We start from the raw sequence: 21,288 nt of genomic DNA, 5'->3' as shown, positions 1-21,288 counted from the left end.
TTTATAAAGTTATTAGTTTGACTGATTATTGATGAAACCTAGAACAAAGATCCCTTGAATTATAATGTAACTTTGGCATCAATCAGGTCTAATAAGTCACTTAAATTCCGACAGAAAATAATTAAGATTCAGTCCAAGTTATACTACCAAAATTATTAAAATAAATACATCAAAACGTTATATGAATTGAATAATAAAAAAAAAATTAAACACATAAATATATTTGGTAAACAAAAATGTAATGATACTAAACACTTTAAACAAATTGTTTTTTTTTTTTTTTTGTATGTTTATTAATAATTATAATATAAAAACATGATAATAATACGTAATGATGTTTTCCATTTTCTAAACTACATAATATTATTATAATTTGTAATTTTAGACAAAAATATTTAAAATGGTACCAGTTTACACAAGTGGTGTCAAATTAAAAAGGGAATGTTACAAATAGTATAAATTATTAAATTAAACATTTAAAAATCTCTATCGCAACTGTTTTGTTGAAAACATTTCATTTGCGATAAGATATAATTTAAGGGAAGGGAAATGATGTGAAACACTTATAGGATCTACGATTCAATAAGTTAGAAATAATATCAAGAATTGATTATTATATGACTGGTGAAAATAATTTAAAATAAAGGGAAACGACAAGGTCGTTATAAATTTAAAGGGTTTGATTACATTTAATATTACATTATTTTTTTTTATCATACTGCTAACGTTATTAATTTAAAAAATACTAATATGGAAGAAAAACATTACCCAGTCTTATTTATTTGGAAACAACAGGTAACGAATCGAGGAATCATCATTTAAATTAAATTAAAATTAATACTATAGGAGAGGGTGTTGGTAGTTTCACCATCCTTGAAGTCTGAAATAAAAACATTTTATTTTTATTACAAAATTAAAAAGTTATATTACAACTACTTTTATAACAATATTTACCTCAAGTCATCCTGTATGTTGTGATTATGAATAACAATTGCTCCAGTATAACTGTCAATTCCGGGGTCTGCCATCTGGCATTGATGGTCCATAATGATGTTCGTATAGACCTAATAATTGAATTTATGTGAATTATAAAAAGAAAGTACATAATTTATTAACTAAGATAATGAACATTATGAACCATAAATATTATTGAAATTATAAGTAAATATTAAATTAATAATGTACAAGGTGTTTCTTTTACCAAACAACACTCATTATAACGTTTTTTTTTAAACATAGATTTTTGAAGTTTTCAATATTTTTTAATGATAACATCCATTTTTAATAGCATATTCCAAAGCCAGCAGTTCTCAAAGTGTGTACCACAACATCTCAATTCTAATCGTTATGTTGTCCAAAAATAAATTTAAAATATTCTATTCATTATTTTATCTAAAAAAATGGTCATCGGTTTTATCAGGGGCGCTATGAGAAAAATTCAGTTCTAAAAGGGCGCCGTAAGACGAAAAAGTTTGGGAACCGTTATCCTAAGCAGAATATTTTTTGGGGGTACTTCAAATTGAAATTTGAACGAGTAGTTTTGATTTATAACTTATAAATTATAAGCATTAAAAGTTTAGATGAGCAGTATGAAGTGGCAGAGGGTACCCTGAAAAATATTGATCCACTGCTCTGCTCATATAAACTAGGCGTAACTTGGCTAAGCCCCCCAGTTTTTTTTCATGTGACTTCAATTTATTTTGTGCTAATATAGTTGATAACCTATCAATATTCAACAATGTTAAGTTATTAATGATAACAAAAATGTTTTTAACTATGTTGTTTATCTAGTAATAACGATTAATTATTATACTTTATAGTGATACTAGGGTGGTATAATATTATTTGATCGGTATGAACATAGTAACCAACATTATAATTTGACTGTTATTACTCTGTACCTACTCATTTTTCTATAGTTTCTGTGTTTTTTGTTGAAAAATTAGTTTTGAGTGAATAATGTCTGATAAAACACCAAATGTGTTTTCTCTATTTAATTTTAAGAAAAAAAAAGTTGAGTCTGACGTAAATACCTATATTATATTACAACAAGTAATAACTTTGTAGCAAAATATTGATAAGTATAATAATTATATTTTTTTTTAGAATGGTTGCAATAGTATTAAAACAACAGTGACGCATGGACTTGATCAACCTGAAGTAAAAGAAGTAAAAGTAACATATCAGAATGTCCCTGTTGAAAAATCCAATATTGGCAATATTTCAAATTTAGGCAATATTGAAAGTGGACCAAAACAAATCAATATTAATGGTAAGATATAATTTGCTTTTTGAAATTTTAATTTGAATATATTCTATTTTAAACATTTAACTATTAATTATAAGGCATATCCTAAAACACTCATTGGCACTCAAAAAATAGAATTTTCTAGTAGTTGCTATAAAGATAATGCATGGCTTGAATATAGGTGTCACCTCGATACTGCTTTTTGTTATTGTTGCCGGTTGTTAGCTTCTGGTAGTGGGAATCAAGAAGAAGCACGGACAGTCACTGGGTTTTGTAATTGGAAAAAGGTAGATAACCATTTACGATATTCCTACTACTAAAGTAATTAATGTAAATAAAAAAAAATAGTAAACATTTTTATTTTTAGCTTACACATAAAATAAAGAGTCATTCATCAACAACAATTCATTTAACTTGTATAAGTAGAATGAATGCTTATAAATCTTCCAAAGTATCTGGTTCAGTTATGTGTCAAATTTCTACTGCCCAAAATGATCAAAAACAAAAAAATAAGGAATACATAAAAACGTTAATTGATATAACTTTTTTTAGCTAAGCAAAGAATTGTTTTTAAAGGGCATTTAAAGGATAAGGAATCTAACAATCAAGGTATAATTTTCTTTATAATGCATAACCGCATATTTATTTGTTTGTTTCATTATTTGTCTATTTTAATTTAGGCGATTTCAAAGAAACATGTAAGCTTGTAGCCAAATGTAATTCAAATTTTGATTCATTATACAGCAAAAAAATTTCACACACTAGCTGGATAGTATAAAATGAATTAATTGATATTTGTGTAGAACATATTAAAACAACTATTATTGATGAAGTAAAGTTGACAGGGATTGTGGCAATAATGGTTGACGAAGCTAGGTAATTAAATATCAATACCTAAATAAGTTGTTATTTTTCACTAAATATTTTATATTTAGATCATACAAAGAAGAACAGTTATCAATATGTATAAGATATGTGAATGGTTTAGATGTTTGCAAACGTTTCTTAACTTTTATTGATGTTTCAAGTAGCCAAAAAGCAATTGATATTGTTGCTGCTATACTCATGTTTTTAGAATAATCAAATATGAAAGATGTTAAAGTAATAGTACAATCATATGATGGAGCCGGTGTTATGTCGGAACAGCATGGTAGTGTACAGACTTTAATGAAAGAGCATTATCCTTATGCCATATATATTCACTATGTGGCCCATAGATTTAATTTGACTGTAGTAGATACTTGAAAAAATATAATAGTAAGTTATTTCTTAGTAAAAATTAATAAATTTAATTTAAAATTTGTATGACATTTCAGAATACAAAAAACATGTTTAATGTATTGGAATCAATTTATACACATTTTTCTCATCCCAAAAAAAATAAAATGTTACATGAATTTCAAATAAATTTTGGTCTTTTGCAACGGTCTAATAGTAAAATCTGTAATACACAATAGATATACTGATATAAAACTTGCAATACTATAAAAACAAATTTTAAAGCAATAGTTAACGCATTACAATTTGAAATTAACGAGACATCAGATAAAGATGTTACTCAAGCTATAGCTATGAACATTTTTTAAACTATTTAAATACCTATGAATATAATAATAAATAAATATATGATAAGTTATAGTGTATAGTAGTGTAATTTAATATGTTTATGTATTTAGTATTAATTACTTTTGAAACAATTATAGGTATATTAAGCTCAATAGAAAAAGCATCATTTGTAATTCATATGTTTATACTGAATGATGTTTTAAGTATAATAAATATTCTGAGTAATCAACTACAGAAAAAGACAGAAACATTGGGTAATGCCGCTAATTTGATAAATGGAGTTATCACAACCTTTGAAAAAAATAGATCTTGTGAATATTTTTCAATATTATGGCAACAAATTGAAGTATTTTCCAACAATAATGATATATCACTAAATGTTCTTTCAAAAGGTTGGTATAAAATTAGTAACTCGTATCATCAGGAAAATAATTTAAGTTCTATTTATAATATAAAAAATTATTAGTTACTTATTTTATTTTAATTAATTATATGTATTAGGTTCTAAACGTACAAGAAAACTGTCAAATAGGTATGAGCACTTTGTGGTGTTAGAGAAAATTGGAAAAGAAAATGAAGGAGAGTGTAACATTGAAACAGAAGAAGAGTGGCTTACTACAGAATTATCAACATATTAATTAATTATCTTAAAAGCAGATTTTCAACCGAAAGCTTATTATTAGCCACTTCGTTAGATAGTTTTCTCAAAATGGATTCAAAAAAACAGTGAATATTTTATTAATCAATATCAAGTAAATTTTGAAAACTTAAAAATATTTTTTTAAAACATACAAATTCATATTAATTGAACATTTTGTGGTTTTTAGTCAATTTTAAATGTCAATCAAAATGATTTAAAGGCGGAGATGCTCGTTGCTAAAAATTGTGCATTAAATTTAAATAATGATTTTGAATTAGACAGCATCAAAGAAATTGTGAAAAACAATAAATTTCCAAACATAAACAAGCTGTTTCAAGTAGCTCTAACCATACCGATAAGTTTGGCAACATGCGAGCGATCTTTCTCATGTATGAGATGCATTAAAAATTGGTTGAGAACATCAATGGAGCAAGATCGATTTTCAAATTTAGCCATTTTCAATATTGAGAGGCATATGTCCAATAATATAAATAATAATGAAATACTGGAAAAATATAATAAAATAAAAAACCGACGAATGTAGAATACTAATATAAGAATTATTATAACAATTATTTGTATTTATTTTTTGATTATAACTAAATGAGTAATGTAATATAACATTTCTAATGGAAGCAAAGAAATTTGTTTAGAGCTATAGCCCCCCCTCCCCAGAATTTTTACCTTAGTTGCGCCTGTGCATATAAACTTTAAATGCCTATAATTCAAAAACTACTCATTCAAATTTCAATTTGTATATGCACTGAAGTACCCAAAAATATTCTGCTTAAGAATATTCTATTAAAAATGTATGTTGTCATTAAAAAAAAGCAAAACCTTAAAAAATGATGATCATAAAAAATAGTTAAAAAATATTTTTTATTGACCAAATTATGTAAGAAAATAATTTCAAAAACTTTTATAGTATTACTAATATTTAGTTAATATTTGAAAATTGTGTAAATTATTTTATTTTTACAAAACTATTTGTTAAACAAATATGCTATTGTTATAACTGATTTACCTGAGAAAAGTTAAAGGTTACTTAAAAATATAAAAAATTGTACTACTTTTAAAATGTTTTAAAGACATATATGAATGCAGTTAAAATGTAATTTTTTGCATGATTATAAAATTAATCTGATTTTTCATTTAATCTACCTTTACTTGTTATTTCTTCCATTGTCAATTCAGTACATTCAGCTCCTGTGTGATTCTGTCCTCCACAATTATAGCATGATACTTTTGGTGGATGATATGCTAACACTTGAGGTTGCATTAAGACGGGTGTAGTAGTATAAAATGTTTGTGAAGAAGATGGATAATAAACAAATTCAGTAGGTTGTTGGTAAACTTGCTGATACTCAGGTGATTGAACAACATGTTGTTGCGGTATATATTGTCGTGGCATAGGAGAAAAACCTGACATTGGTTGAGAAGTTTGAGGTTGATGAACATAATATGCTTGAGTATTATAACCTCGAGCACTTGCTCCATTATCATACGCCATAGTATAATATTGTTGACCATTATTAGGTACTTTAAGATGAGTTTTATGCATATTTTCCCTACCCGGTTCATTGAAGGATGATACTGGAAGTCCTCCTGCCATAGATTTTCTGAAACGACAAAAAACTATACTTTTAACTATTTACCCACATATTTATAAAAAGTATAGAGAATATTTAAGTAAAATAAAAAAAAAAAAAGTAGATAGTAAAAATAAACGTTTATAAATGGGTTTATTGATAATGATTAATTTTAAGTAAGAAATACAGTTTATTAAATGAATGTCAAGACAAGAATTCTAAAAAAGATATAAAAATAAAACTGTTCAAATAATAAAAAAATATTAAAGTAAAGTATAAAGTTTTGTAGACAAAAAAAACTGTCAAAATAAAAAAAATGATAACTTTTACTTTTTATATTATTTTATTTTTTTAATTTCCAAATAATTATATCTCAATTAACTAGTTAAATATTTATTTTTCATATAATGAAATAATAATGTTTATTAAAATTGAATTTTACCTATTATAACTATTATTTATATTTCCATCGCGTGAAGTCCTTGGTTGAGATTGTATTGGACGACCCTTATAATATTTACTGGTTTGCGCATTATATGAACTAGTGGTTATTGAAGTAGTCATTGGTTTTGCACTAGCACCAGCTATTGGTTCTTTAACTTCATATACTTTTGTTGTGTTAGTTTCAAGTTGCAATGGAATTTCTATAAAAATTAAAAATATTTAAAATAATTTTATCATTAATTTAAATATAATATAAATTACTTGTATTTTGTGGTCTGTGTTCAGAATTAGATTTGGACTTTTCTTCAATTAGTTCATTTGGCTCAGCAATAGACTTTTCCTCTTTATTTTTACCATCATCCAACACAGATGAAAGAGTAGAGAGATCAATATTTTTTATGGATTCACTTCTAGGAAGCCCTAATGTAGCAATTGTTTGCTGATTTGTATCTGAAGTACAGAGTGTTTGTTGTGAATTTATAGGTGGTGAGTTTGTTTTTGGTAGTGTTGGCTGAATTGTAGAAATGGTTTGTCCACCATTGTCTGTTTTTATCTTGTTTTCAAGAGTAAGTTTTAAGTTACACACTTTTGCACTACCATTTTGACATTGGTTTTCAGATTGAAGCAACTTTGGACTTGCATTATTAGAGTTACCCTGAACTGCATGCTGAGGAGAAGCTCCCGACATTTTATCCGAAATAGATGAATTAATAGATTTATAAGAGCTACTTTGACTACAATCTTCTGAAGATTTTGATGACGATGGCATCTGATTATGTGTTTCAAGAATAGGTTCGTTTTCAATTGTAGAGTTTAATGTGGCATTTGTTAAAAGAGGCTTACTCTTCACAACAGTATCAACCTTATTTGGAGAAGTAGACTGTAAATAAAAATAATTTCATAAATATTAATTATTTTTAACATTTATTTAAATATTATACCACAGGCGCTGGCGGCGGCATTTGGCTTTTACATTGATCTTGATGTCGATTGACAGTTGAATGTTTAGTTTTTGTCCCGTGTCCTTGATAGTTACGACTCATGGGATTTTCAGGATAAAAAGAAGGGACCTAATTAAAAAAAAAAATTAATAACTAACTTATTTACTTTTGCTACATATTTTAAATAATATAATTTTATGTATTTAGAAATTTAAAAAAACATTGATTATTATTTTTAATGTATAAATAACTCTAAAAATAATTAAGTATGAATACTCAATTTTGATTACTATAATATATAATTGATACAATTTTAATATATAATAAATGACAGTCCAAGAAAATGATAAATAACTAAAAATAATATTAATATTTTATTGGTTAATAAATGCTAAAAAATAATCTGTGCACCTCTACTTAGAAGCTGTTTTGAATAATATGATAATAATAATAATGATACAATCCATACAAAATTGTTTATCTTATTTTAAAACCAAAAATTGAGTAAAATATAATAAAAAAACAAAACTTAAAGCAGCAATGAATGTAATAATTAAGGCTCAGAAGTTGATTTTGTATTTTTTTTTGGAACTTTTTAGACAATGCTCTCATGGTCACAAATGTGTTTCTTTACCACGTGAATCTGAACAACTAATTTTTATTTTACATTTTTTTTGTTGCATTTTTTGGTGTTTATTACTTTTTATGTCATTTTATTCATTTTTACTGATTTCACAATAGTTCACTTCTTATTTTATTATTTTTTTTTTTTTTTGTCGTGTTATAGTGAATAATATTGTACCTACATTTTATTATTTTTTCGTAATACTTACGAAATGCCGAAAATTAAAACGTTGGTTAATGCTCGTCAACGTCTACTATTTTTGTAATTTTTTTATTTATTTTTTAAGCACATTTTTTGTCTTATTTAGAGTAATTTATAAGTTTTGATAAATGTTTATAGAATTTTATAGTAAAATAAAGTACAACTAAAAAAAATATATTTTTTTATTAATTTAAAACAAATATTTGTAATTTTTTAAGTCATTTTTCAATGCTTTTAAGGTCATCAACTTCTAAGTTATAGTAATAATATTAGTCTCTCACCGAGTGAAAAAACAAAAAGAAATGATTTTTTTGTAGGCTGGTATTTTTGGTAAAGGTTTGAAAACCATGTGTTAAATTATATACATGTACAACCCATTACATGTTATTTAACTAATATTTAAAATTGTGATAAAATGAAGATCGCTGGGACAACAATTTATATAAGCTAAAACATCTATCTATCTAACTATATCAAATTGAATACAATTAAATTAAATATAATTAAAATAACTATAATAGGTATCTATGGTATCTTTTTATTATCAGTAACTCTTTAATATATTCAAAAAATTTGGGTTTTGCGATAAAAAAAACAATCAATAAAATAATGCATGTATAATGTCTTCATTTCATAGTTAAGAGTTAATCAAACAAGGCTAGTTAATAATTAAAAGTAATTTTAAAACATTAAAATAAATAAAAAACATTTTTTTTACACAAGCATGTTATTATTAATATTTATCTATCACTAAATAGTAAAATAAATGTATGATGGGAATACAACCATTTTAAATAGGTATAATATATAATATATTATGATAAATCAAGTGATAAATAAAAAAAGGTAGGTTTCACATAACATTTGGACCTAGATTTAAGTAAGTTCTCAAGTTAAATCTTATAATATTTAGTTTTATAAGTATGTAGGTACAGAGAAATTTATTTATTTCCAATGTTTTAATTGTAAAACAATGGTTAGTTTTTATAAATTTATTTAATTTATAATATAACTTACCATGCCTGGTGTATAATTATAATTGGCATACATATTATGTGGTGACATTTGGTACATGTTCCAATTATTCCAAGTTTGTGAAAATGGATAACTAGGATCTGAAGGATTACGATATCTCGGTGGAGTAGGATGTCTTTGCTTTGAGTTTATGTTTGGTGGTTGATTACGTGGATTTATTTGGAATGTACGTGGAGGCCATGAAACTGGGCTTGGAGATTTTGAAAAATTAGCTTGATGTGGTCCTCTAATTCCTGAAACTGCTGTTGGTGGTGGATAGTCATAACAAACTTGCATTGGTGGAACATTCACAGGAGGAAACGGATAATCTGAAATGTAAATATTATGTTCAACTTCTATATTTTTTTTTAATTTAAAATATTGCATATTTTTATTTACAATGACGTGGATATAAATATCCATTTCTATTCAGAGGATAATTCGATCCTCCTTGAGTTTGCTGATACATATAGTTGGGTGGTGGAATCATGGTGTTGATATTCTAAAACAAAAAAAAAACAATATCAGCTTATCCTGGTGCTTGTTTTTAATAATATTTATTATCAAAATTGTAAATAATACAAAGAAAAAAGATAATAATCAAAAACATTAATTTTATTTTTTATTTAACTTAATAATATAAATAAAAAATAAATTTTAAGAAAATTAAATCATAGTTATTACATCTATAGACAATCTACAGTAGTATAATAATAAATAAATTATGTATTGTTTAATTTAAATAATAATTGCCATCCCATGTATTTCTATTATCTATTCAATGTTTATTTCAAAGGGTAACCGGGGAGGAGGTAGTAATACATCCCCCCCAGAGAAAAATTTAAACAATATTTTTACTTTTTTTTATTATTTACTCCTATGGCATACCCCCCTGAACATTAACTATAACCCACATGATAGAAGGTCTGAAATAAGCACTGATATCTATTATCTATATATAATAAAGTATTGATGGATTAATAGGTATTTAAGTAAGAGACAATTTAAAAGATCCCAATTATATATGTATAATTATAAAGTGTTAAATCCTAATACTACATTCTTTATCACATTTTAAAATTGAATAAAATCTTAATTTAAATCTGAAAAAAATATTTTGGGTCTGAAGTTTGAAGTGAGGTATTATTGTTAAATTTATACATTTTTAAAATTCGTGAAAATTTACTTATAATTTTATAACTATTGTCTCTTCACAATACTAAAATATATTATTTACAACCAAGATAATTTTTTTTTTTTACTATACTTATATAAATATGAGATAAATAAAATATTAATTAATATTAACTATAATTAATTATGATTCAGTAATTTATTTTTAATATTTAAACTTTTGATTTTCGAACTGTATACTATATATCCAAGCTATTACATTAAATACTTTTTAAGTTACAATTTATGTTTAGTTATAATTTTATAAACAAAAAATTATACACATTAAAATTATAAATACTAAGAATAAAAGTACCTACTTAAATATTGTAAAAAATAGTAAAGCATTCATATTAATAAACAACATAATAAATGATTTATCTATTTATTTATTTATTTATTATTTAACAGATTATTTAATTTACAATAGCTATTACATTAAATTGTACCTACCTATTGAATTAAAACAATAATAAATCTATTAGCTTTTAACAATTTAAAAACTAATATCAACTATTAAGTTACATTTGTGCAATTTAAATGAAAAAAATGTCTAATACTATTTTACACAACAAAATCGAACTTATAAACTAAATATTATTAGTAAGTAAATCTAATAAAAATTAAACAACTATATATTTGAATACCTTTTTTAGATTATAAGTAAAAAAAAGTGATAAGTGTTGTTTGAAGAGATACAAATTAATAAATTAGAATTATCAAAATAAACATTTGTCAATTGTTTTGTCTTTATGTGTTTTAATTCTTTTAAAGATTTATTTAGTAAAAAAATACAAATGCATAAGTTAAAAAAAATGTGATACGGAGTGTTTCAACAACTAAAATTAATCTTAAATAAGAGACATTTAATTATTTTAACCCCGATTTTAACTATTCAAAACCAATTTAAATAAGCAATGTGTGATTAAGGAATTGTTTTTTTTTTTTACTAAATATATTGAAACATACAATTTTTTTAGTTTAAAATTGGTACATGTTCAGATTTTGTACTTGAATAAGATATTAAAAAAATTAATGTTTATAATTTAAATTTAAAGTTTTTAATACAGAAAAAAATGTTTAGCTATCTATTTGAGATTAAAATAGGTATATATATATATCTTATAGTAATTGTGATCTTTGGCAATCAAGATAAACATATTGTTTTAACTATTAGCTAATCTTGGGTGTTAGAGATAATTAAATTTTGCTGCTAACAAGACAAGGTCATTTGATTGCTATTTATAAATTAATCATGTACATAATATAGGAGTAGAAACAATTATAACTCAAATCGTAAAACAAACAGCTAAATTCAACATAGCATTTGACACAATTAAAAAATATTGATATTTTTATAAGTATGTAATAAATATAGTACTCTAATAATAGGATTTTCTCCGGGATTATCTTTAATTTTTTATTTTTAATTAAGTTCATATTTGTATTCAAACACTTAAGACAAGAAAATAAAAAAGTTTTTACTAACAACATTTTTAAGCTGATTTTTTTAAAAATGTATGATAACTGGTAAAGTTTTATGTTTAGATAACTTTTAAAGTTAGTTAAAGTTGTAACATTCAAAAACAAAAAAGTAAAGATAATTAAAATTAATATAAATCATTTTAGATATATAATTTATATTTTACCTAGAATTGTATTCAATACACCTAATAAAAATCACTATTCAATACATAAAAATTTTGATTATACTCATGATCTTGTGACTTATTAAAAATCCATAATAGTTTTAAATTAAATAGAATTTATTGTCTAACATAACTACATGATTTTTTATTATTATTTTTGAGTAAAATATTTGTATATTTAATTAAATAAATTAAATCATCAACATTAGGATTGATATCGTTTTCAAATAAAAACCTATTTGATGATATGCTAGGAGAAAAAAAATATATAAATAATTTGTACAAATTTTATTGAAGTTAAAATTATTAATATAATTTTGTTTCAAATATATTTTAATAATTTGAAAAACATAAAATTGTTTACAAAAGAGTAATAAAATTGTATATTTTCATTATGTTATAATTATGTTACATTTATGTAAATTTAATGTTTGTAGAACATTAATTATTTTAAGGTTTTTTTATTTCATCATTTCCTTAAATAATTTAATATTTAAATAGTCAGTTGTATACTTTTATGTTTATTATTTTTAATTTTAAGTAAGTTTTTGCCATTTTTATTAAATTTAAAATAATAATTAAATATTTAATATTTTAAATACATGCTTAAACATAAAAAATATATAGGTAATAGATTCCCTTTATAAGTAGAATTGTATTTTTTTTTTCAATCAAGTATTAATAATGTTTTAAATTTCTAAAATGATTTAATTGGTATTAAACTAGAAAATACAATACAATTTTCAGATGAGGAAGGAGTCAAAAATTATTGATGGGTAGCACATTTTTATAATATTTAAAATGCAGAATATTATTAATTTAAAAATAAAATTTCTTTTTTTATTGCTAGTTTTATGAATAACTATGAATTAAAATTAATTTTCTTAATATTCTATTTCATTCTATCATGCTATTAGATAAAATGTACAAATTAATAAGTATCTTAAGCTTATAAAATAATGAAACAAAAAAGTTATTAATGCTAAAAATAAAAAATAAAACTGATGTTATCTTCATTATATTATTTTAAGTGATAATATTAAAAGAAAAAGAAAACACAGTACCATTATAATATTTTGACTTTCATGTCAAGTAAATACACATTTTTTTTTCAATATAGGCTATACTGAAAATATTTACATGTATATTACAGCCATCAATTTGAATGTATAAAGTTGTATTGCCTACTAATCTTAGTAATAATCTAACAATTAGATACTACAGTAGATGTTAACCGCTTAACAATTACTATTCAAAATTTAATAAAATATGTTAGTTATTGTTTTTCTATTTGTTTAATATTATACATATTATATGTATATTATTGAAAATTAATTTAGAGATATTAATATAAGCAGTATACATACCTCCAAAATATCAGAAGATTCTTTGTCTAGATCACCGCCTTTCTTTTTGGATAGTTGTCTCTCTTTTTCTTTCTTAATACAGTTGAATATGCTATCTAATTGAGTTTTTTGTTCAAATATGAATGCTGGATGATTTACAGCTAATGTGTACAATACCATAAGCTCCTCAAATGCGTTTTTATCGTTAAAGAACGCTTTTGGACACTTAAATATACGTTCTAGACCTTTGTCGTCTGTTAGCGCTTTATAAATTAGTTCAGAACACTTTGTACTATTAGTGTTTAATACAGATAAATACTTGATAACCGCTGCCCTAACAGTTTTATCGCAAATACACTTGCAAGCTACTTCACTAACGCTGGCTGGATCGTTGGCTTCAAGTTCCAATTTTTTCAATATGTGAATATCTCTTTTAGACAAGTTATCTAAACAAGTGCCGAGGTACCTCAATTCAATTGGAAGACAGTGGCTTTGGAGTCTACACATCATCCAAAGCCGTTCGTAGCTTTTAAGTGTTTTGAAGTAAGCAACTACTTCGTCTATACAAACCATTTTCGGGCAACATCACAAATGCGATTGAATAACTAACACAACATGATAAGATTACTATTTACTAATGTGATCGATCGTTCACTAAAAACACGGGAAACTAGAAACTATAAATAATCGATAAACTCGAATAACTCGGGTACGAGGAAAAAAATTTTTGTTCACAAGTCAGAGTACCCCTCGTCGTCCGTCGAATGCACAATGGGAAGATGATTGACCAACGACAAAAGATTAACCGGAAAATTCCCTCAATACAATTTTTCTCCCACTAAACATATGGATCATTGTTCAAATTTCGTACATAAAAATTCGAAAAAAATTTCATAATGAAAAATTTATTATTCAAACGCTATTTTAATGCAAAACATATTTTATACAAAAGAAAATCTTTATTTTTATTAAATTTTTAGTTTACGAAATATGTATTTTAATATAGGCATTCGGGATGCCTACACTGCGGGTTTGTTGATGGGCACGTGCTGATATCATTTATTTTATCTGATGATAAGAAATATTAAACTGATACGACTTTATTTGATTTTTATCATTTTCATTTTTTCTTATTATGTATTAATTGCATTGAAATCTACAATATACTTTAATTTTTCTAAGTATTGATTCATAACACAGAATCAATGGTTACTTTTTACATTTAATAACAGAATGATAGTAAAAAACTATATAAAAGGATTGTTTAACCGCTTTGTACAAACAAAAAGTTGTGTACGAAAAAACTCTACAGCAAAATATTGTTTGGAATTAGTTAGGTAAATATCTGTGCACAACATTTCCACAATACTTTATGATACTATTATTTTTACTTGAAAACAATACATAGACTTCAATGTATAAAATATTATTTGAATAACGCTGGTACAAGTGTTATTAGTATTAGATACTAATTATTAACAATACATTTATATATTATGTTGATACTGTAAAGTTATTTAATTTAAGAAATTAAATTTATTTCTGCTGCTTATCATAAATTAATTAATAATGATCTGAAACTAAATTTTAGTATTATACCAATATTACTTTTTTTTAAGTTATAACCATTGATATTAAACTTATAAATGCGATTGCAGCATTTTGTAATATTCTATTATTATGTTTAATTTCTTTGTACATCCTCATTATTTTTGTATAGAAACTCCATTTAACATTCCTATTTTAGATAACTACCTCACACTATTTATTTTCATAAATGAACACTTCATTTGATAATATATTTATTTAGTTTTATTATTATAAAAGTAGTTGTAATTTCGAATTAATATTAATTTTTCTTGTATAATTTATTAGGTAAAAATCATAATTATGTAATATTTGGAAATATTTTCTTTTAATTATTATCATTCAATAAATATTATATAAAAACATACATAAAAATTGAATAACAATGGATGAACTATATGCAACATCAAATTTGAATACTTAAAAAACTTATTTCTTGAATAAATTATGTGTATGATTACATTTCTCTCCATTATTAAGCTGATGTTTTTTATTTTCTCTAATGTTGCTGAAATTATGTGACAATAACTGTACTGAAGTATATATATATTTTTAAATTATCTAATGGATCTTTTTGAAAATGTTTACAGCTCTAAAAAAATTGTAGAATTATTAGATAAAACATGTTAATGTAGATACATATAATCTAATTGTAAACAAAATTCCGATACCAATAACCCTAGATTACACATTGCACAACAATTATTTATTAACAAAGATTATAGTATAGTATAAAAACATGTTATGCAGTTACTTAAGCAATGAGGATTATGAAAACATATAATACATTGTATTGTATAAAGGTCCTTGTTATTCTGATCAAATGTTGAAAAAAATTAAGCAATAAATATATTTCATACACACTATAACAATTATGTTAGTGATATTGTATTTATCCATGAAATAGATTATATTAAATGTTTTATTAATATCATATATATATATAAAGAAAGTCAAATTGTAATGACGTTAATATTTCTTAGTCTAAAGAACTTCTTATTGATTTTAAATCTTAATATAAAGTAAAATTTAAAATATATTTATCATATTTACAAAATTATAGTTACTACTAGATTTTTATTACCAATAAAGGAATCTTTAACATTACATGCTCAGCCATTGAAGATATGTAGTTTTATTTAAAAACCAATTGATAAAATGTTATCTATAAGTTATTAAATAATTATTTAAAAAAAATTGATAACCTTTCTTAAGAGTATATTCATTAAACAATTACTATCTCTGTCAAACTCATACAAACTGTACTACTATGTCAAAACTATTCTTAGCTATTTTGTAACCAAACTGCTTTAACTGTATACGCATTACATATTAGACAATTTACTTAAGTGTTGGTGTTCTATAAATTAGTTTTCAATAGTTTGAATATTAATTAACTATTATTAACTTCAATCTGTTATATCTATTTAAAAAAAAAAAAAATAAAAACCTATTATGTAGCAATAGATTATCACTTAGTACATTTTGTAATAGGTCATGCTTACATAATTTGAACACTTGGCTACCAAATGATAAATCCAAAGAGTGGATTTTCTATGATAAGGATGTGAAATATTGGGATAGAAATACTAAACTTACATTATAATTATATTAAAATATATATTCAACTGTTCACAGAAAACATGATTTTGAAAATTATTTATGTACCTTATTATTACACAAAAATATTAGAAGAACTGGGTTTGCTATTAGAGCATTTAATATTGAGATAGCAACTCTTCAAGATCAAATAAGTGATATGAAAATTGGAGAAATGCGGTTTAAATTTTGGGAGACATCTTTAATTGAAATATATAAAAATAAAATCCCAAAACATCCTGTACTCATTGAACTATATACAGTAAGTATTGAATAAACTATTTATTTATATAACAACAAGAATAATTAAAAAAAATTGTTGCAGGCAACAAAAACACAAAAATTAAGTATTATATATTTGAAACGTTTAATCTCATCTCGAGAAAATTATATGTTAAATTCATCTCTAAAAACTATTGAAGATTTAGAGACTTATGCTGAGAATTCTGTTTCACCAGTATATTATTTGTTTCTAGAAGCAATGGGTAAATATTTTTTAATAATTTGTATGTTATATTTTGTCTGTGTATTATAAATATTATATTTTTATTTTTTGACTTTCCTCAATAAAAATAGTTGTATACTACTTAAAGAAAATAATGCATTTCTGTAACAGCCTTTATAAACAAAATTATGCAAAGAATCTAAAAGTATTAAACATAAATTAATAATAATATTTTTATTTTTATTTACAATACAATAATATTATCAACTTTTGATTTTTATAACATTATAAGAAAACAATGAAATATTTAATATTTCATCTATTATAGACTTTTTTCAAATTTTTTTTCATCAATTTTTAGTTTCTTGCTTTTTTAAAACTATATAACATTTTTATTTTTTTTTCACCTTTATATTTAATTTATTATGAAATAGTGCAAAATAATACATTTAAATTATTATAATAAATAGATATTTGTTTAAATATATACTTGGATATTATTACAGGTATTAAGGATATGACAATTGACCATACTGTAAGTCATCTAGGTAAATGTCAAGGAATTGTAAACATTATTAGAGGTATTCCTTATAATTCAAAATCTGGGCGTATATCAATACCTCAAGATATTTTGTTAAAATATAAAGTTTCTTATGAAAATATCATCAGAAGTTCAAGTGAACAGAATGTGCGTGATGCAATTTATGAATTGGCTTCAAGAGCTAATAGTCATCTAATGAAAGTAACTTAAAAATAACTTTCAATAATAATCAACATATTGTTATAATGTATATATTAATTTTAGGCCAGAAAATTGGAAAAGGAAGGAAATAAACGTGTTAAATCAATATATTTACCATTTGTTCCTCTTCATTTATATTTGGAAAAACTACGAAAAGCGGATTTCAATGTATTTGATAAAAAACTACAAACACGAAATAACTTATTACCTATGAAACTTTTATGGCATAAAATAGTTGGCTGAAATTATTTAGTGAAATAGTTTTGTTAACGTTTTTACAAATACACTTTTATATACTATGATTAAGAGAACATTAAACTGCTGTTATTGTCTCTATCTTAAAAAATGAATGTCAGCAAATTTGTGTTCAATAGAACTAATTTGGTTTTATTAGCTTTAATACTAGAGCAAATTATACCATTTATAAACTTAAAGATTAGAAAAAAAATTTTTTTACAATATTTTAATTTTCAAGAAATTTTTGAGCATTTTCAAATTGTAATATTCTATACTCAACTGATTTAAAAATGTATAAATCCTACTTACTAATACAAATGATGTTTTTTTTCCCTAAGTTTGTTAGAAGATCATTTCACTTTAATGTTAAAGCTAACAACACAGAATTAGTTCTGCAGAACTCAAATTGTCTATGTTGTATATTTGTAAAATTTAAACAACACATACAGGTATATTTTCCTCTTTACTTGATTAAATGTCTAATAGTTTTAGTTATTGAATTAATTTTAACAATTTAAAGATTAGTCTATAATATTTGTTATTTATTATTATTATAAAATAAAATTGTTGAACTTACTTATGTGTTATAGAATATGATAGATAGCATGTTCTACTGATGTATCATAAATATAGTGGAAAATTAAAAAATACATTGACATAGTTTTTTCATCTTAGGGCCAGCATTAAACTATTTTTCACTTTTATTATATTTATTTTTTGTATCATTGATAAATGATGCTATTAGAGCCTATAGACCAGGGGTCAATAATAGGCTCGTTGGGGGGAAATAACTGGACCACCAGCATTTTTTTAATGCTGGTTTTTAGCGCATAATGTAGATAATATTTGATCTATTTTTATTATGTATATTTAGTAGACTACGATAGGCGATGGCGTTTATCATTTATTGCCGTTAATAATAATAGTCATGATAATATATCAGTTATTGACTAATATATAAGTTTTTTCTTGCCCATAAAAATTTTTTTTTGAACCATCTAAACCACCATAGAATTTAATTGCTGACCCCTGTATTAAACAATACCTAACTTATTTTAGTACCTATATTTTTATCGACTAATTTGTAAATAAACTAGGTAATTCATTACAAATAATTGTTGGACAAGATATCTATAGTACCAAAATGCATTATGTATAGAAAATAATAAACCCAATCTTATTATTTTTTCCATACCAATGTCCAATGCATTAAAATATTTATTAATAATAATATATAATTATAAAACATAAAATACATTATTTATTACATTTTGTAGGTTAATAATTATCGTGACCATAACTTGGGATTTTATACATTTGTATATTTGTTTGGAATATCTGCATATCAAAAGTGTGTATTGTGTATTTTTCATATTTCATTAAATTTAAGATATTCTGCATATTTTAGATTAAATAAATATAAACACATATTTTGTTAATAAATCAAAAAAATGATAGTATTGATAGCAGTGATTTCCAACCTTTTTCATTCTACGCCCGCCTTGTAAATTTACTAAAAATCTCATTGCCCCTCCTTAAATTAGAGTTTAGGCGAATTTTTTTTTTTGTGAGCGATACAAAATACAAATAAATCATACAAAATAAATATAATATACAACTATTTACTTTTATTATTTTCATCATCTTAAAAATTTTTTATAAATCAACTTATGAAGTAATAATATTAAGTATAAGAAAAATGATTGAATATAAAAACAAAAATATTTATATAAAATATAAATATGCAAGTAAATTTAATGAGAAATGTATAATATATAATTGTTATCGATGCCTGATAACCTGAAAACTAATAGGTGATTTCAATTTTACACATTGTAAAATAACAATTATTTTTGTGATTCCATCATCAGTATATTCCCCCCCCCCGGCAGACTCTAAATTCCCCAACGGTTAGAAACCGCTGTATTATAGCATATTATCCTAAGTTAAATAATATATCGTGTACACTGTTTTTTTAATCCGAAACACCAGTAATATCTCCGAAAATTATTTAATCACTAAAATTGTAAATTACGTTTGAGCCTGTAAGGAGGGTTTATCGGGAATGTGAGGATGTAGCTATGTTTTTAATAAGCAGATTAGTAGGTACCTACTTGAAGTTAATTTTGTATGGAAGCGGTTATAGTGGAGTTTAGTGAAATCTGAGACATTTTGTATTAGTAAATCTTTATGCGAATATAAGGGTTGATCATGTATTATATAGAACACCAGTTAAAGTAAGTACTGAGAGCTATATCGCCTACTCTATGAGACTACGACACTGTTCAATCAAATAATATACATATTATTATTGGGTAAAAATGAACTCGTCGATCGTCTTACATCAGATTATAATTAATTATAGACAGTAGTTGAGTAGTACTTATCTATTAGTAGGTATATAATATATTATAATTATAAATATAATGAAATATATAGGTAGTATGGCAACAATTTACAAAAGCGCTATGGTAACCATAAAACATGACAATTTATTATTATGGATCTAAACATAAAAGGCGATGACACGTACATTACCAGTGACACTCAACTTACTGTGGCGGTGATACGCACCGATCAACCCACATCGTGTGAACTGAACTATTCGCCGAGTGATGTTGAGAAATGGACGAAAAAATTTTTGGACGCTAAAACATTTAAACAGAATACTATAACGGTGTTCGGCATGCCGCGACTAGTGCGGCCGCCGTTTCAGGAACACTATACGGTGAGCCGGTACTATGGACCAGAAAAATTCGTTCCGCTCATTTATCGGGCAGAAGAAATGTTTCCGAGCTCTGAAGGCATTCCGCATATTGAATAGTAAACTAAAGTACAACGTAAAACTTACTTAAAACACCTCATTATACGTACGTACGCTATACATTAGGTACGTCGTATAATAAAAGCAAATCGATTACTATATAGTATAATAAATAATAATATATTAATACATGCATATGTTTATATCGATGTTTTATTTATTGGTTAGTTTTCGTTCAGCTACCTGCCGATTTGTAGAAAAATGCATTAAATTAAATTTACTTTAAAGTTTAAAACATGACATCCTTAAAACAAATAAGTTTAAATTATATACACCTACCATTGTCCATTAACCATTTTACTAATCAATTTAGTTTTAAATTTTTTTTGTATTTTTCATATCTTTTTATTTATTAGATAATTTTTATTTTTAATAGTTTCCATATTCTGTTAATTAAAGTATTAAACTTTATGCATAT

General features: G+C 24.2%; 2 protein-coding genes across 2 annotated transcripts; one reads left to right on the top strand and one right to left on the bottom strand.

Annotated features, from left to right (window-relative positions):
• Positions 1–372: 372 nt before the first annotated feature.
• LOC113557428 (ataxin-2) lies at positions 373–14,198 on the bottom strand. Its single transcript, XM_026962939.1, has 9 exons — positions 13,458–14,198; positions 9,668–9,770; positions 9,272–9,597; positions 7,429–7,557; positions 6,749–7,367; positions 6,486–6,687; positions 5,616–6,073; positions 955–1,064; positions 373–880 (listed from the first exon to the last, which is right to left on the bottom strand). The coding sequence occupies exons 1-8, from the start codon at positions 14,007–14,009 to the stop codon at positions 1,009–1,011; spliced, it is 2,445 nt and encodes an 814-aa protein (XP_026818740.1). The 5' UTR covers positions 14,010–14,198; the 3' UTR covers positions 373–880; positions 955–1,008.
• A 344-nt stretch (positions 14,199–14,542) lies between these two features.
• LOC113557510 (NADH dehydrogenase (ubiquinone) complex I, assembly factor 6) lies at positions 14,543–18,111 on the top strand. The gene is made up of 5 exons (XM_026963079.1): positions 14,543–14,773; positions 16,662–16,884; positions 16,948–17,107; positions 17,574–17,809; positions 17,873–18,111. The coding sequence occupies exons 1-5, from the start codon at positions 14,670–14,672 to the stop codon at positions 18,050–18,052; spliced, it is 903 nt and encodes a 300-aa protein (XP_026818880.1). The 5' UTR covers positions 14,543–14,669; the 3' UTR covers positions 18,053–18,111.
• The last annotated feature ends 3,177 nt before the right edge of the window (positions 18,112–21,288 follow it).

This window comes from Rhopalosiphum maidis, chromosome 3, assembly GCF_003676215.2.
Source record: "Rhopalosiphum maidis isolate BTI-1 chromosome 3, ASM367621v3, whole genome shotgun sequence".
Classification (NCBI taxonomy): Eukaryota; Metazoa; Arthropoda; class Insecta; order Hemiptera; family Aphididae; genus Rhopalosiphum; species Rhopalosiphum maidis.
The sequence above is the reverse complement of the archived record's forward strand: the minus strand, read 5'-3'. Positions and strand labels throughout refer to the sequence as shown.

Excerpts from the sequence above, each read along its gene's own strand:
- LOC113557510 (XM_026963079.1), top strand. The coding sequence starts at position 14,670 with ATGATAGTAAAAAACTATATAAAAGGATTGTTTAACCGCTTTGTACAA. Across the intron at positions 14,774-16,661 it reads TATTGTTTGGAATTAGTTAG|AAAACATGATTTTGAAAATT; the intron begins GTAAATATCTGT and ends AACTGTTCACAG. Across the intron at positions 16,885-16,947 it reads TACTCATTGAACTATATACA|GCAACAAAAACACAAAAATT; the intron begins GTAAGTATTGAA and ends AAATTGTTGCAG.
- LOC113557428 (XM_026962939.1), bottom strand. The coding sequence starts at position 14,009 with ATGGTTTGTATAGACGAAGTAGTTGCTTACTTCAAAACACTTAAAAGC. Across the intron at positions 7,368-7,428 it reads TGCCGCCGCCAGCGCCTGTG|TCTACTTCTCCAAATAAGGT; the intron begins GTATAATATTTA and ends TTTTATTTACAG. Across the intron at positions 6,688-6,748 it reads ACACAGACCACAAAATACAA|AAATTCCATTGCAACTTGAA; the intron begins GTAATTTATATT and ends TAATTTTTATAG.